Raw genomic sequence first — 16,587 nt, forward strand, 5'->3', positions numbered from 1 at the left:
GGCTCAGAGGGAACAAAGCATCTTCATACGCTTATCTAAAATTCCCACCAATGAATTGCATAAGTATTTCTATCCTATTTTATGTTTTAGTTCGTTCTTTTAATTATCAACACCCCATAATCATTTGAATCCGCCTGACTGAGATTTACAAGATGACCATAGCTTGCTTCAAGCTGACAATCTCCGTGGGATCGACCCTTACTCACGTAAGGTATTACTTGGACGACCCAATGCACTTGCTGGTCAGCTGCACTCACGTAAGGTATTACTTGGGCTATTGGCTTTTTCTGCTTGCTTTTTCTTTTTTTTTTCTTTTAATTTTTGCCATTTTTTTTCGCACGCTTTGTTATTCACTGCTTTTTCTTACTTCAAGAATCAATTTTATGATTTTTCAGATCATCAATAACATTTCTCTTTTTTTTCATCATTCTTTCAAGAGCCAACAAATTTAATATTCATAAACTTCACTATAAAAAATATGCACTATTCAATCATTCATTCAGAAAACAAAAAGTATTGCCACCACATCAAAATAATTAAACTAATTTCAAGATAAAATTTGAAATTCATGTACTTCTTGTTTTTTTTTTTTGTAATTAGGAACATTTTTCATTTAAGAAAGGTGAAGGATTCACGGAATTATTTATAGCTTTAAGACATAGACACTAGACACTAATGATCATGTAATGAAGCTAAAACATAGTCAAATATAAAGCATAAAAATCGAAAAACAGAAAAATAAGAACAAGGAAATTAAAGAACGGGTCCACCTTAGTGATGGCGGCTAGTTCTTCCTCTTGAAGATCTTATGGAGTGCTTGAGCTCCTCAATGTCTCTTCCTTGCCTTTGTTGCTCTTCCCTCATGGCTCTTTGGTCCTTTCTAATTTCATGGAGGATAATGGAATGCTCTTGGTGCTCCATCCTTAGTTGCTCCATGTTGGAACTCAAATCTCCTAAGGAGGTGTTGAGTTGCTCCCAATAGTTGTGTGGAGAAAAATGCATCCCTTGAGGTATCTCAGAGATTTCTTGATGAGGAACTTCCTCATGCGCTTGTTGAGGTCCATGAGTGGGCTCTCTTGTTTGCTCCATCCTCTTTTTGGTGATGGGCTTGTCCTCTTCAATGAGGGTGTCTTCCTCTATGACAATTCCAGCTAAATTGCATAGGTGACAGATGAGATGAGGGAAGGCTAACCTTGCTAAAGTGGAAGGTTTATCAGCAACCTTGTTTAGTTCTAGAGGTATGATCTCATGAACTTTCACTTCCTCTCCAATCATGATACTATGGATCATGATAGCCCGATCCACAGTTACTTCGGACCGGTTGCTAGTAGGAATAATAGAGCATTAGATAAACTCTAACCATCCTCTAGCCATGGGTTTGAGGTCAAGCCTTCTTAGTTGAACCGGCTTGCCTTTGGAGTCTCTCTTCCACAGAGATATCCATGAGGACTTGGTCCAACCTTTGATCAAAGTTGACCCTTCTTGTGAAAGGATGAAGATCTCCTTGCATAATTGGCAAGTTAAACGCCAATCTCACATTTTTCAGACTGAAATCTAAGTATTTCCCCCGAACCATTGTGAGCCAATTCTTTGGGTTTGGGTTCATACTTTGATCATGGTTTCTAGTGATCCATGCATTAGCATAGAACTCTTGAACCATTAAGATTCCGACTTGTTGAATGGGATTGGTGAGAGCTTCCCACCCTCTTCTCTTAATCTCATGTCGGATCTCTGGATATTCACTCCTTTTGAGCATGAAAGGGACCTCGGGGATCACCTTTTTCTTGGCCACAACTTCATAGAAGTGGTCTTGATGGGCTTTTGAGATGAATCTTTCCATCTCCCATGACTCGAAGGTAGAAGCAATTGCCTTCCCTTTTCTCTTCCTTGAGGTTTCTCCAGCCTTAGGTGTCATTAATGGTTATGGAAAAACAAAAAAAAGTAAGGCTTTTTCCACACCAAACTTAAAAGGTTTGCTCGTCCTCGAGCAAAAGAAGAAAGAAAAGAGGAGAAGAAGAAGAAATAGAGGAGATAGAAGTGTGTGAAGGGTTCGGCCAAGGGGGGTTTAGTGGGTTATGATGTGCGAAATTGAAGGTGGTAAGGAGGGCTATATATAGGGAAAGAGAGGGGTGGGTGGCCGAATTGAAGTGGGTGGGTTTGGGAGGGAAGTGTTTTGAATTTGAATGGTGAGGTAGATGGGATTTGATGGGGGTTTTGGGGAAGAGTGGATGGATTTGATAGGTGAATAGTGGTTTAGGAAGAGTGTTATACAAAGGTGTGAAGGAGAGAGAGAGTAAGTTGAGGTAGGTGGGGATCCTGTGGGGTCCACAGATCCTGAGGTGGCAAGGATTTTACATCCGTGCACCTTGCTGGCGTTAAACGCCCCTATGTGTGCCTTTCTGGTGTTTAAACGCTAGGCTGCTGCCCTTTTATGACGTTTAAACGCCAGTCTGCTGCCCTTTTCTGGCATTTAAATGCCCAGAAAGGTGCCAGACTCGACGTTTAAACGCCCATTTTTATACCTTTACTGGTGTTTAAACGCCCAGAATGGTGCCAAGCTGAGCGTTAAATGCCCATTTTGGAATCCTTACTATCGTTTAAACGCCAGTAAGCTCGTCCTCTAGAGTGTGCCATTTTTTATGCTATTTTTTATTTTTCTTTAATTTTTTGCAATTATTTTTGTGACTCCACATGATCATGATCCTAAAGAAAACATAAAATAACATAGATAAATAAAATAAAATTGGGTTGCCTCCCAATAAGCGCTTCTTTAATGTCAATAGCTTGACAGTGAGCTCTTTTCAGAGCTTCACAGATGCTTAAAGCATGATTGTGGCCTCCCAACACCAAACTTAGAGTTTGAGTGTGGGGGCTCTGTCTGACTCTATATTGAGAGAAGTTTTTCATGCTTCTTCTCCATATTTACAGAAGAAGATCCTTGAGCCTTAAACACAAGGTAGTCCTCATTCAATTGAAGGACTAACTCTCCTCTATCTACATCAATCACAACCGTTACTATGGCTAGGAAGGGTCTTCCAAGGATGATGGATTCATCCTCATCCTTCCTAGTGTCTAAGATTATGAAGTCAGCAGGGATGTAAAGGCCTTCAACCTTCAGTAGGACATCCTCTACAAGTCCATAAGCCTTTTTTATTGATTTATCTGCCATCTCTAGTGAGATTCTTGTAGCTTGTACCTCAAAGATCCCTAGTTTCTCCATTACAGAGAGTGGCATGAGGTTGATACCTGACCCCAGGTCACACAGAGCCTTTTCAAAGGTCATGGTGCCTATGGTGCAAGGTATTAAGAACTTTCCAGGATCCAGTTTCTTTTGAGGTAATGTCTGCTGAATCCATGTATTCAATTCATTGATGAGCAACGGAGGTTCATCCTTCCAAGTCTCATTACCAAATAACTTGGCATTCAGCTTCATGATTGCTCCTAGATATTGAGAAATTTGTTCTTCTGTAGTAATTTCATCTTCTTCAGAAGAAGAATATTCTTCAAAACTCATGAATGGTAATAAGAAGTTCAGTGGAATCTCTATGGTCTCTGTATGAGCCTCAGATTCCTTTGTTTCCCTATTAGGCAACTTCTTATTGGTCAGTGGACGTCCATTGAGGTCTTCCTCAATCGGAAATCACGCCATCCTCCTCCTCTATAGGTTCGGCCATTTTGGTCATATTAATGGCTTTGCACTCTCTCTTTGGATTCTCTTCTGTATTGCTTGGGAGAGTACTAGGAGGAGTTTCAGTGACTCTTTTACAAAGCTGACCCACTTGTGCCTCTAAATTTCTGATGGAGGACCTTGTTTCATTCATGAAATCGAGAGTGGCTTTAGATAGACCAGAGACTATGTTTGATAAGCCAGAGAGGCTCTACTCAGAATTCTCTGTCTATTGCTGAGAAGATGATGGAAAAGGTTTGCTATTGCCAAACCTATTTCTCTCTATTATTATTATTTAAACCTTGTTGAGGCTTCTGTTGATCCTTCCATGAAAAATTTGGGTGATTTCTCCATGAAGGATTATAGGTGTTTCCATAGGCTTCTCCCATATAATTCACCTCTTCCATTGCAGGATTCTTAGGGTCATAAGCTTCTCCTTCAGAGGAGGCTTCTTTAGCACTGCCGGATGCAGCTTGCAATCCAGTCAAATTCTGAGAAATCATATTGACTTGCTGAGTCAGTATTTCGTTCTGAGCCAATATGGCATTCAGAGTATCAATCTCAAGAACTCCTTTCTTCTGAGTCATCCCATTATTCACATGATTTCTTTCAAAAGTGTACATGAACTGATTATTTGCAACCATCTCAATGAGTTTCTGGGCTTTCGCAGGGTTTTCAGATGAAGAGATCCACCAGCAGAATAATCCAATGACATTTTTTTCAACTCAGACAGACCATCTTAGAATATACATATGATGCTCCATTCTGGAAGCATGTCAGAAGGACACCTTTTTGTTAATTGCTTGTATCTTTCCCAAGCTTCATAGAGAGATTCACCTTCCGTCTGTTTGAAGGTTTGGACTTCCACTCTAAGCTTGCTCATCTTTTGAGGTGGAAAGAATTTGGTCAAGAAAGCATTGACAAACTTGTCCCAAGAGTTCAGGCTTTCTCTAGGTTGTGAGTCCGACCATGTCCTAGCTCTGTCTCTTACAGCAAAGGGGAAATTATAAGTCTGTAGACCTCAGAGTCAACCCCATTGGTCTTAACAGTATCACAGATTTGCAAGAATTCAGCTAAGAACTGATGAGGATCTTCCGATGGAAGTCCATGAAACTTGCAATTCTGTTGCATTAGAGAAACTAATTGAGGCTTAAGCTTAAAGTTGTTTGCTCCAATGGTAGGAATTGAGATGCTTTTTCCATAGAAGTTGGAAGTTGGTGCAGTATAGTCACCAAGCATCTTCCTTGCACCTTCGCCATTGTTATTGGGTTTGGCCATGTCTTCTTCTTTTTCAAAAATTTCTATCAGGTCCTCTCCAGAGTGTTGTGCTTTAGCTTCTCTTAGCTTCCTCTTCAGAGTCCTTTCAGGTTCAGGATCAGCTTCAACAAGAATGTCTTTATCCTTGTTCCTGCTCATATGAAAAAGAAGAGAACAGAAAAGAAGAGGATTCCTCTATGTCACAGTATAGAGATTCCTTTATGTTAGTAGAAGAAGAAAAGAATAAAAGAATGAGGTAGAGGGAGAATGAGAAGAATTTGAACACAAAGGGAGAGAGAGGGTTCGAGTTACGAGTAGAAGAGAAGTGTTAGTAGATAAAGAAAATAAATAGAAAGAGATGAGAGAGAGAGGGAATTCGAATATTAAATAAAAGAAAAAGGAAAAATATTTTTGTTTTTATTTTAAAAATTAGTTAGTATTCGAAAATTAAGAAAAGGAATAAAATAAAATTAGAGTTTGAAACAATTAGTTAATTAAAAAGGTTTTTGAAAAAGAGGAAGGTGATTTTCGAAAATGAGAAGTGAAAAAGTAGTTAGGTGGTTTTGAAAAAGATAAGAAATAGTAAGTTTTGAAAAGATAAGAAGTTAGAAAAAGATTTTGAAATTAAAATTTGAAAAAGATATGATTTGAAAAAGATTTGATTTTAAAATTGATGACTTGACTAACAAGAAATTAAAAGATATGATTCTAAAATCTAAAGATTGAACCTTTCTTAACAAGAAAGTAACAAACATGAAATTTTTTGAATCAAATCCTTAAATGTTAGTAAAGTTTTCGAAAATATGAGATGGAAATAAGAAAAATATTTTGAAAATCAATTTTAAAATTTTTGAAAATATTAAGAAGAAAAATGAAAAAAGATTTGATTTTTGAAAAAGATTTGAAAAGATAGAATTTTTAAATTGAAAGTTTGACTTGACTAACAAGAAACAACTAAATTTTAAAAATCTTTGACTAAGTCAACCCAAAATTTTGAATTTTATGATTGAAATAAGGAAAAGATATATCTTTTTATTTTTTTGAATTTTAATGAGGAAAGAGAAAAACAACAAAAAGACTCAAGACATAAAAATTTTGGATCAAAACCAATGATGCATGCAAGAACACTTTGAATGACAAGATGAACACCAAGAACACTTTAAAGATCAAGATGAACATCAAGAACTTATTTTTGAAAAATTTTTGAAAAGAATGACATGCAAGACACCAAATTTAAAAAAAAAATTTAAACTTTTGATTCTAAGAATCCAAAAATGCATATGAAAAACAAGAAAAGACACAAAACAAGAAAATTTTAAGATCAAACAAGGAGACTTTATCAAAAACAACTTGAAGATCATGAAGAACACAATGCATTGAAAACATGCAATTGACACCAAACTTAGGATTTGACACTAGACTCAAAAAAGAAACACAAAATATTTTTTTGGTTTTCTTATTTTATTAAAAAAAATTTTTTGATATATATATATATTAAAAAAACCTTTTGAAAAGAAAAATAAAAGTTGAAACAAGAAAGAAAAGTTACCCAATCTAAGCAACAAGATGAACCGTCAGTTGTCCAAACTCGAACAATCCCCGGCAACGGCGCCAAAAACTTGGTGCACGGAATTGTGATACACAACTTCGATACAACTAATCAGCAAGTGCACTGGGTCGTCCAACTAATACCTTACGTGAGTAAGGGTCGATTCCACGGAGATTGTCGGCTTGAAGCAAGTTATGGTTATCCTGTAAATCTCAGTCGGGCGGATTCAGAATGTTATGAGAGTTTAGATAATTAAAATATAAATAAAACAAAAAATAAGATAGGGATACTTATGCAATTCATTGGTGGAAATTTCAGATAAGCATATGGAGATGCTTTGTTGCTCATGAACTTCTGCTTTCCTATTGCCTTCATCCAATCATTCATACTCCTTTCCATGGTAAGCTGTATGTTGGGGGATCACCATTGTCAATGGCTACCGTCCGTCCTCTCAGTGAAAATGGTCCGGCTACGGGTTACGTAGGGCTAATCATCTGTCGGTTCTCACTTGTGTTGGAATAAGATCCAATGATCCTTTTGCGTACTGTCACTGCGCCCAACAGTCATGAGTTTGAAGCTCGTCACAGTCATCCCATCCCAGATCCTACTTGGAATACCACAGACAAGGTTTAGACTTCTCGAATCTCAAGAATGCTGCCAATTGGTTCTAGCTTATACCACGAAGACTCTGATTTCACGGAATTGAAAGGCTCTGTTGTCAGGAGAGGCAATCATGCGTCATGAACCAGGAACCCAAGAGATACACACTCAAGCTCTCGCAGATAGAACGTAAGTGGTTGTCAGGCACGCGTTCATAAGGGAGGATGATGATGAATGTCACGGATCATCACATCCATCAGGTTGAAGTATGAGTGAATATCTTAGAATAAAAATAAGCGTGAATTGAATAGAAAAACAATAGTACTTTGCATTGATTCATGAGGAATAGCAGAGCTCCACACCTTAATCTATGAGGTGTAGAAACTCCACCATTGAAAATACAAAAGTGATGAAGGTCCGGGCATGGCCGAATGGCCAGCCCCCAAAACGTGATCAAGGATCAAAAGTGATCCAAAGATAGTCTAAAAAATGATCTAAAGATATAAATACAATAGTAAAAAGTCATATTTATACTAAACTAGTTACTAGGGTTTACAGAAATAAGTAGATAGTGTAGAAATCCACTTCCAGGGCCCACTTGGTGTGTGCTTGGGCTGAGCATTGAAGCTTTCACGTGCATAGGCTTTCCTTAGCGTTTTACTCCAGCTTTGGTGCCAGTTCTGGCGTTTTACGCCAGAAAAGGGTCTCTGACCAGCATTTAGACGCCAGTTTGGGCTATAAAATCTTGGGCAAAGTATGGACTATTATATATTGCTGGAAAGCCCAAGATGTCTACTTTCCAACGCAATTGAGAGCGTGCCGATTGGGCTTCTGCATCTCCAGAAAATCCATTTCGCGTACAGGAGGGTCAGAATCCAACAACATCTGCAGTCCTTTTTCAGCCTCTGAATCAGATTTTTGCTCAGATCCCTCAATTTCAGCCAGAAAATACCTAAAATAACAGAAAAACATACAAACTAATAGTAAAGTCTAGAAATGTGAATTTTGCATAAAAACTAATAAAAATATAATAAAAACTAACTAAAACATACTAAAAACTATGTAAAAATAATGTCAAAAGCGTATAAATTATCCGCTCATCAGTATCCATTGCCAAGGATTGATGATTTGTTTGATCAACTTCAAGGAGCTACCTGTTTCTCTAAAATCAAACTACGTTCAGGGTACCATCAATTGAAGATAAAAGAGAAAGACATTCCAAAAACCACATTTCGTACCCGCTATGGAAACTATAAGTTCTTAGTAATGTCCTTTGGTCTGACGAATTGCCTGCAGTTTTCATGGACTTAATGAATCGAGTCTTCAAACCTTTCTTAGATCCCTTTGTTATCGTCTTCATCGATGATATCTTGGTGTATTAGAAAAGTTCTACGGAGCATGAGTATCATTTGAGGATTGTGTTACAAACCTTAATGGATCACAAGCTTTATGCTAAGTTTTCTAAATGTGAGTTTTGGCTTGATCAAGTGACATTTTTGGGACACATTGTATCAAAAGATGGAATCATGGTGGATCCAAAAAAAATTGAATCCGTTTATATATGGCCAAGGCCTACTACAGTGACAAAAATTCGTAGCTTCCTAAGGTTGGCCAGCTACTATCGACGATTCATCAAGGACTTCTCGAGGATTTCTGCACCATTAACCAAGTTAACTAAGAAGAATATAAAGTTTCAATGGTCAGAAGCGTGTGAGGAAATTTTCCAGATGCTTAAGGCTTGTCTAACCTCAACACGTGTTCTTGTTTTACCTTCTGGGTCTCGGGGCTTATCAGTTTTTTGTGATGCATCTCGGATAGGACTTGGTTATGTATTGATGCAGCATTGCCACGTTATTGCCTATGCCTTGCGAAAACTCAAGAAGCATGAGCAGAATTATCCAACTCATGACCTAGAAATGGCAGCAGTCATTTTGCTTCGAAGATTTGGAGACACAACCTTTATGGTGAGACCTTTGAGATCTATACGGATCACAAGAGTTTGAAGTATATATTTCAATAGAAGGATTTAAATTTGAGGCAACGAAGATGGATGAAGTTTATAAAAGATTACGATTGTACCATTTTGTATCATCCTGGAAAGGCAAATGTTGTAGCATATGCCCTCAGTAGAAAATCTATGGGCAGCTTGTCCCACATTACTCTTGTAAGGAGACCAACTGTTGAAGAAGTTCATCAATTGGAGGACATTGGAATTCAATTTGACCTTGTAGAATTAGGAGTTTTCTTAGCACATGTTCGAGCCCAATCTTCCCTGATAGAACAGATCAAGGCTGCACAATGTGATGACCCGAAACTAAGAAAGCTTATAGAAGATGTTCGCAATGGGAGGAACTCAGACTTTTCTCTTGATCAAGATGTTTTGCATTGTGGTCAACACTTTTGTGTGCCAGATAACCACGACTTGAAGAAAGCTATTTTGGAGGAGGCTCACAATTCCAATAAGATGTAACAAGATTTCAAACAATTATTTTGGTGGGAAGGCATGAAGAAAGACATAGGAGTTTTTGTTTCTCATTGCTTAACTTGCCAACAGGTTAAAGCTGAACATCAAAGACATGCTGGATTATTGCAACAAATTGAAATACCTAAATGAAAGTGGGAAAGGATTACGATGGATTTTGTAACAGGTTTACCTCGTAGTTTTAAAGGTTTTTATTCAATTTGGGTAATTGTGGATAGAATGACAAAGTCAACCCACTTTCTTCCGGTGAAAACAACTTTTTAGCGTAGCTCGATATGCTCAACTTTATGTTGATGAGATTGTTAAATTACATGGAATTCCAGTGTCCATTATTTCAGATCGCGGACCTCAATTCACCTCCTCATTTTTGGAAATCTTTTCAGAAAGCGTTAGGAACTCGTCTGGATCTTAGCACAGCTTTTCACCATCAAACCGATGGACAGTTGAAAAGGACGATTCAAACATTGGAAGACATAGTAAGGTGTTGTGTTCTAGATTTTGGTGGGAATTGAGACAGCTATCTACCTTTGATCGAGTTCTCTTATAATAATAGTTATCAAGCTAGCATTCAAATGGCACCATTTGAGGCTCTTTATGGGAGAAGATGCAGGTCACCTATTGGATGGTTTGAGGTTAGTGAGATTAGGCTTTTGGGGACAAATTTGGTACAAGACGCAGTTGAAAAGGTTCACATAATAAGAGAACGTCTATTAGCAGCTCAGAGTAGGCAGAAGGCTTATGTTGATAACAGAAGGCGTAACTTAGATTTTTCAGTGGGTGATCAAGTATTTCTTCGAGTGTCCCATGAAAGGAGTGATGAGGTTTGGGAAAAGAGGCAAGTTTAATCCTCGTTACATTGGTCTATTTGAGATTTTGGACAGAATAGGTGCAGTTGCTTATCGCTTGGCATTGCCGCCTGAGTTGTCTATGATTCATCTAGTCTTTCACATATCAATGTTGCAAATACCTTCTCGACCCATTTCATGTGCTTGCACCACAAGCCATAGAGCTAAAGGAGGATTTATCATTTGAAGAGGAACCAGTGGCTATAGTTGATCGCCAAGTAAAGAAACTACCTTCTAAAGAGATAGCATCTGTGAAACTTGTTTGGAAGAATCATTCGGTAGAAGAAGCAACTTGGAAAGTGGAGGACGCTATGTGCGACAAATATCCGTATTTGTTTGAGTCTGAAAGTAACTATCACACTTACCACTGTATATGAATTCAAAATTTGGGGATCGAATTTCTTAAAGGGGGAGAGAATGTAAAAACTGAGAGAGTGAGAGAAAAAAAAGAGAGGGTAGAACACATGGGGGGAACATGCCCCACTTAAAATTTTCTTTCTCTCTTCTCCTCTTCTTCGACACCCCCTTCTGTTCTTCTTTCCCTTTCATTTCCTTTCAAAAATAAAAAATGTAAAATCCTCATTTCTCTTCTCTTACCAACTAGATTTCTTCATTTCTTCTCCTTGAAACCAACCACTCAAAATCATCAAACTCACCTTCATCATCTTGCTTCCTTTTCTTCTCTATTCTATCTCTATTTATTCAAAATCTCATTTTCTCAAAATCTCCAAATCAGGGAATTTTAACTTAATGAGTGAAGGAGGCATTTAACTTTGAGTTCCGATTATTATTGAGGCTTCAAGGTAACTCTTTGACTCAATAATTAGCCATATCCCTAATTTTTGTCATCTCTATATTTATGGGTATATATAAATCCGAATTAGGGTTATTAGGGTTAGAAAATTTGGGGCTTTTGTCAACGTGAGTAAGATTATGTTAATTAACAACATTAGTAGCTCACAAATATTATTATTGTCATATTTCTAGAGTTGTAGAGTTATTGGACATCATTCGGTAGCTCGTTGACGCACTCAGAGTTGGTTCCAGTTTCGTGGAATCAAGTTGTGAGTGGATATTATGTCTATAATTATTTTAAGTGTATTATTATCAGCATGTAAATTGAATCATTATTTTTGGAGTTTAAAAATATTCGATTATTGTGATTTTTGAATTTTTGAAATAAATATTGATTTGTGAAACTTATAATTTTATAAAAAATACACATGAGACAATATTTATATATTTTGTAAAGTATACATGTTTTCTTATTTAACTCTGTTGAATTTTAATTAAATTTTAGCATGCATTCTTGTATATGTTTGATTTACTATGGAAATTTAGTAATATGTTATAATTATTAGAGATTTGTTATAAATGATTTGGTTTGGATTGGTTTAGGAGACTCTGACTAGAAAACCGTAGTTAACGGAGGTTATGACGTTAACTTAGATGCATCTAAATCAGACCTCAGCTAGCAGGGGCATTGCTAGCCCAACGTGTAGGCCACACGTTAAATTTTTTATACCGTACGGGCACACTAGAGGAAAGGGCTACCCTTAAAGGTGGAGCCGCCCTAGGTGTGTAATATTTGATTTGATTTAAATTCTGGAATGAGAACTCCCATTTTAGTTCATCCGCTTAACTACTTATCTATTTATTTGCATAATTAATTAATATGAATTTCTCATCTCTGAAAGGAAACATAATTTTCAAGGTAAACTCTGTATTGTCTCGTGTGGGTTATAGATGTAATGTTTGCTCACTGAGTTGCAAAACTCACCCTATTATATTCCCATATTTTTCAGACATAGGAGTCATTTTAGGTTCCATTCCACCTGCCCCTCAGTAGATCTTAGTCATTTTGGTGAGCCCTTCTTCTTTCCAAGGGCTAAGTAATTATGTAATGGAACCTTTGCTCAAATTTTAGATTATGTCAATGCTCCATATGTCACAAGTAAGATCTTCGTGTAGGTTATGTTATTTTGAATCTTGAACTGTTTAGATAGTAATTATAATTTGGTTATGTAAGACTTATGAATTTAACTATATACTCTAGTTATCAACTTTATATATATATATAATGCGTATTTTGGATATATTTGGTTGTGGATATGATTGGAATATATTGTTGTTGTTGTCTTTGAACATCGATGTTTATTATTGATACAGGGAGTTAATATTTATGTTGGTAAGATCCTAGAAAGAGAGAAGATTCTGTCCGTTTTTTTTTTAAATTTGGTCGTTTGGCTTGCTGAGGGACTTGTCCCTTGAGCGCCAGTCATGGCTTGGTTCGAGCCATGACAAAGTGGTATCAGAGCCTTAGGTTTTCCTGTGTAATATGGAACAAGTGTTCTTTAGTAAGATCACAATTGTGCAAATGGAAGCCGGCCCATTTTCATAAAGTGTGACGTTACTAAAGGCCTATAGGAAGTTATCCTCAATCTTTTGGTCTCATAATTCTTTCTATTTGTCCTATTGTCCTTGAACTCCATATGTATATGGTGATCCAATCGCTTTATTTACTCAATAGGTGGAAGATACCACCTAAGAAAAGACATGGTGGAGCTATTCATGCTTCTGATATTGCTGAATCTAATAGGGCAGTTTCTCCGCCACTTGGAGTGCTTCGACAAAAGCCAAGGAGTCAAAGGATAGCCGGTAGGTGCAAAGGAGAGATACTCCGCGAGAGAGTTCAAGAGAACCCAGCAGTAAAAGAGGCTCAACCGAACTTAGCAGCTGAATTAAGGAGAATGAATCAAAACCTTAATGTGGTATTATAGGTCCTAACATATTAAAATAGGGGCAGAGTAAGAACTCATAATATGCCACATCCTCAGCCTCATAGAGTTCATCAATCGTTTAGGGATCAAGAGTCGCCAATTGAAAAGTATTTGAAGTTGAATTTGTCCACTTTCAATAGAGATTCATTGGATGAAGATCCACAGCAATATCTAGAGGATGCAAAGAAAGCTATTCGAGCTCTCAAGTGCACCAAGGAATGGGCTGTTGAGTTAGTATCCTACAACTTGCGTGGTTCAACAAGATATTGGTATAAGTCTCTTCTTGAGAGCAAAGAAGCAGCTGGACTTCCTTCTCCTTCTTGGGAAGAGTTCACTGAAGAGTTTTTCACTCAATTTTATCCAGCTAACAAGCAAAAAGAATATGCAATTGCCTTTGAAAAATTAAGGCAAGAGAATATGACAGTGACTGAGTATGCTAAGGAGTTTACAAGACTTTCTAAGAGTGCTCCGTACTTGGTGAATTCAGAAGAGATAAAAGTTTGTCGTTTCATTCGTGGATTGGCAGAACCTATGTTCACTAATCTTATGCCTGAAGTTGGATGCATGTCTTTTAAGGATGTCCTAAACTCTGCTTATGGAATTGAAGCTGGGATAGCAAAGAGAAATGCTTTTAAGGATCTTGAAAAGAAGCCTAGGATGAAGGGACAATTTTCTGGTGGAACTAGTTCAGGAGGATTTCAGTCTCATCACGGTCAGACTAATCAGCAAGGTTATTCAGGTTATCGATCTCGTCCTCAAACATCTTTCGGTGGGGTTGCTTCTTCTGGATCTGTTCCAATGAGTGTTTCGAGTCCAAGACCTTTTGTTGGGGCCACCCATCAATCTAGCGGACATGGTTCTAATCAGACAAGACCAACTAAATCTTACTGCCAGCAGTGTGGGATCTACCATTCCGGTATATGTTTCAAGGCTACTGGTGTATGTTTTGGTTGTGATCAATCTGGTCATCTTAGGAGGGATTGTCCAAATCCTAGAGGAGGTTTTGCTCCAAGTATTGCACGTCTTAGAACACCAATGCCATCATCTTCAGCTATGTCTATTGGAAATTCTTCTGGTCCTAGTGGTAGAGGAGCAGGTGTAAGACTTACAATTTGGTTATGTAAGACTTATGTATTTAACTATATACTCTAGTTATCAACTTGATATATATATATATATATTGGATATATTTGGTTGTGGATATGATTGAAATATGTTGTTGTTGTTGTCTTTGAACATGGATGTTTATTATTGATACAGGGAGTTAATATTTATGTTGGTAAGGTCCTAGAAACAGAGGAGATTCTCTCCGTTTTTCTAAAAATTTGGTCGTTTGGCTTGCTAAGAGACTTGTCCCTTGAGCGCCAGTCATGGCTTGGTTCGGGCCATGACATAATTTATCAAGATTTTGTAAACCTTCAAACAAATTTTACTAGATCTCCATTAAGATTTTTAATTTTCTCATTTAGCCTTTCATTTTCAACAATTAAATCTGTAGAGGCTGAGACCGAATGCTTGAGTTTGAATTTGTTTAATTCATCTCTTAAAGCATTATTTTCTTCTTTCAAAGATTCCTCATCACAATTCACAAGCTTCGGTTTCCTTTACCTTTTCTAACAAAAATTCATTTTCAGCTTTCAATGCCTCATTATCTTTCTTGCACTTAACATATTTATCAAAAAATATTTTTGAGTTGATAGTATAAATCTTTGATAATATAGTACAATTCATCAATGGATAAATAAAAAAGATCTACCTCATCCATGTCTGTGTGATCAGCCATGAAGCATATTTGAGCCTCTTGATCAGAATCTTCTTTATCTTCGAATCAGTGTCATTTTTCAAGTTTTCCATGTTGCCATCAGCACCTTCTTTTTGTCCTTTTTTTATTTTTTGCCTTTCTTCAATTGAAGACAGTCGGACAAGAAGTGACTTAGTTCCTTGCAGTGGTGACAAGTAAACTTGGATTGATCCTTCTTAGAATTTTTGGATGAAATAATTCCTTTGCATTTGCTTTTGATTCTCATTAATCTTTTCATTTTTCTTACAAAGAGCACCATTTCTTCATATGAGATACTGTCATCAGATTTCTCTTCTTTGGCTATCATTCTTGATTTCAATACACTTTACTTTTTGTCATCTCTGTCTTGAGTCATGTGAGTAGTTTTATAGGCCAGCAGCTTACCTCTTAGTTCATCATTGGTGATTTTTATCAAATAATTTCTTTCAAAGATGGCTGTACTTTTTTACTTTCCACTTCTTAGTAAGATTCCTCAAGATCTTCTTTACTAATGTTTTTCTTCATAATAGCTCTTTCCCATGGCAACCAGGTTGTTGATGATTATTGAGAATCTTTCGAATATCTGATCAATGCTTTCATCCACCTTCATGATGAACATCTCGTATTCCTTCATCAGCATATCTATTCTTGTCTCTCTCACTTGTTTGGTTCCTTTATGGGTGAGTTTGAGCTTGTCTCAGATTTCTCTGGCAGTCGTGCACCTTGAAACTTTTTTGTATTCTTCAAAACTGATAGCACAATACATTAGGTTGATTGCGTTGGCATTGAGTTCAATCTACTTCTTTTCTTCTCCTGTCCACTCATTATCTTTCTTTGGCGCCACATCTCCATCATCATTTTACTTTGTTGGAATTTTTGGTCCATTGACAATAATCTTCTAGATGTTTTAGCTGATTGACTATACGAATATTTTCATTCTCTCTTTTCAATATGAGTAGTTGCTATTGTTGAAGTAAGGAGGTCTGTTAGACTATCCTTCGGTGAGTGTGTGCGCCGTAATGTTAGAACCCATATTGTTGGCCATGGATCTTGGCTTCAAGCTGTGAAGCTTAATCCTTGAGACCTTGCTCTTGATACTAATTGATAAAACTATTAGAACTAGAGAAGGGGGGTTGAATCAAGTTGAATTCAGAGGTGAACTTCTTTTGCTCTGTTTTTTGCGGAAGCTGATTATGTAGGAGATTTTTTTCTTTTTGTCTCTAAAACTATAAATAAATAGAGAAAAGAATAAGAGAACGAGGCTAGCATGTATCTTGATTTAGTTTTCTAGTGCCATGAAATCTACATCTAACCTCCACCACAATCATGGTGAAATTTTTACTATAATCAACCAAATTACACACACCAATACCAGTGAATTATAATTCTAATTCATATAGTATCAAATTTTAAGTTTATACCCAAGCCTAGATACTACCAAGTGTTATCCCAACCTGGCAAAGGGAAACCCACAAGTTTAATTAGCCACCAAGTGTTATCCCAACTTGGTAAGGAGAACTAAACCTTAGTTCCACAAAATCAAATAACATATGAACTGTATTGATTTTTTCATGCATCTCTCTTGTCTCTTCTCTCATGGCTTTTTCATATTTTTCTAGTCATAATA

General features: G+C 37.0%; 1 protein-coding gene across 1 annotated transcript; it reads left to right on the forward strand.

Moving 5' to 3' along the window:
- Window positions 1-8,506: 8,506 nt before the first annotated feature.
- On the forward strand, window positions 8,507-13,180 carry LOC140184091 (uncharacterized). The gene is made up of 6 exons (XM_072234377.1): window positions 8,507-9,037; window positions 9,175-9,539; window positions 9,628-9,714; window positions 10,109-10,376; window positions 10,496-10,728; window positions 12,931-13,180. Exons 1-6 carry the CDS (start codon window positions 8,507-8,509, stop codon window positions 13,178-13,180), a joined length of 1,734 nt encoding a protein of 577 aa, XP_072090478.1.
- Window positions 13,181-16,587: the final 3,407 nt, after the last annotated feature.

This window comes from Arachis hypogaea, chromosome 4, assembly GCF_003086295.3.
Source record: "Arachis hypogaea cultivar Tifrunner chromosome 4, arahy.Tifrunner.gnm2.J5K5, whole genome shotgun sequence".
NCBI lineage: Eukaryota > Viridiplantae > Streptophyta > Magnoliopsida > Fabales > Fabaceae > Arachis > Arachis hypogaea.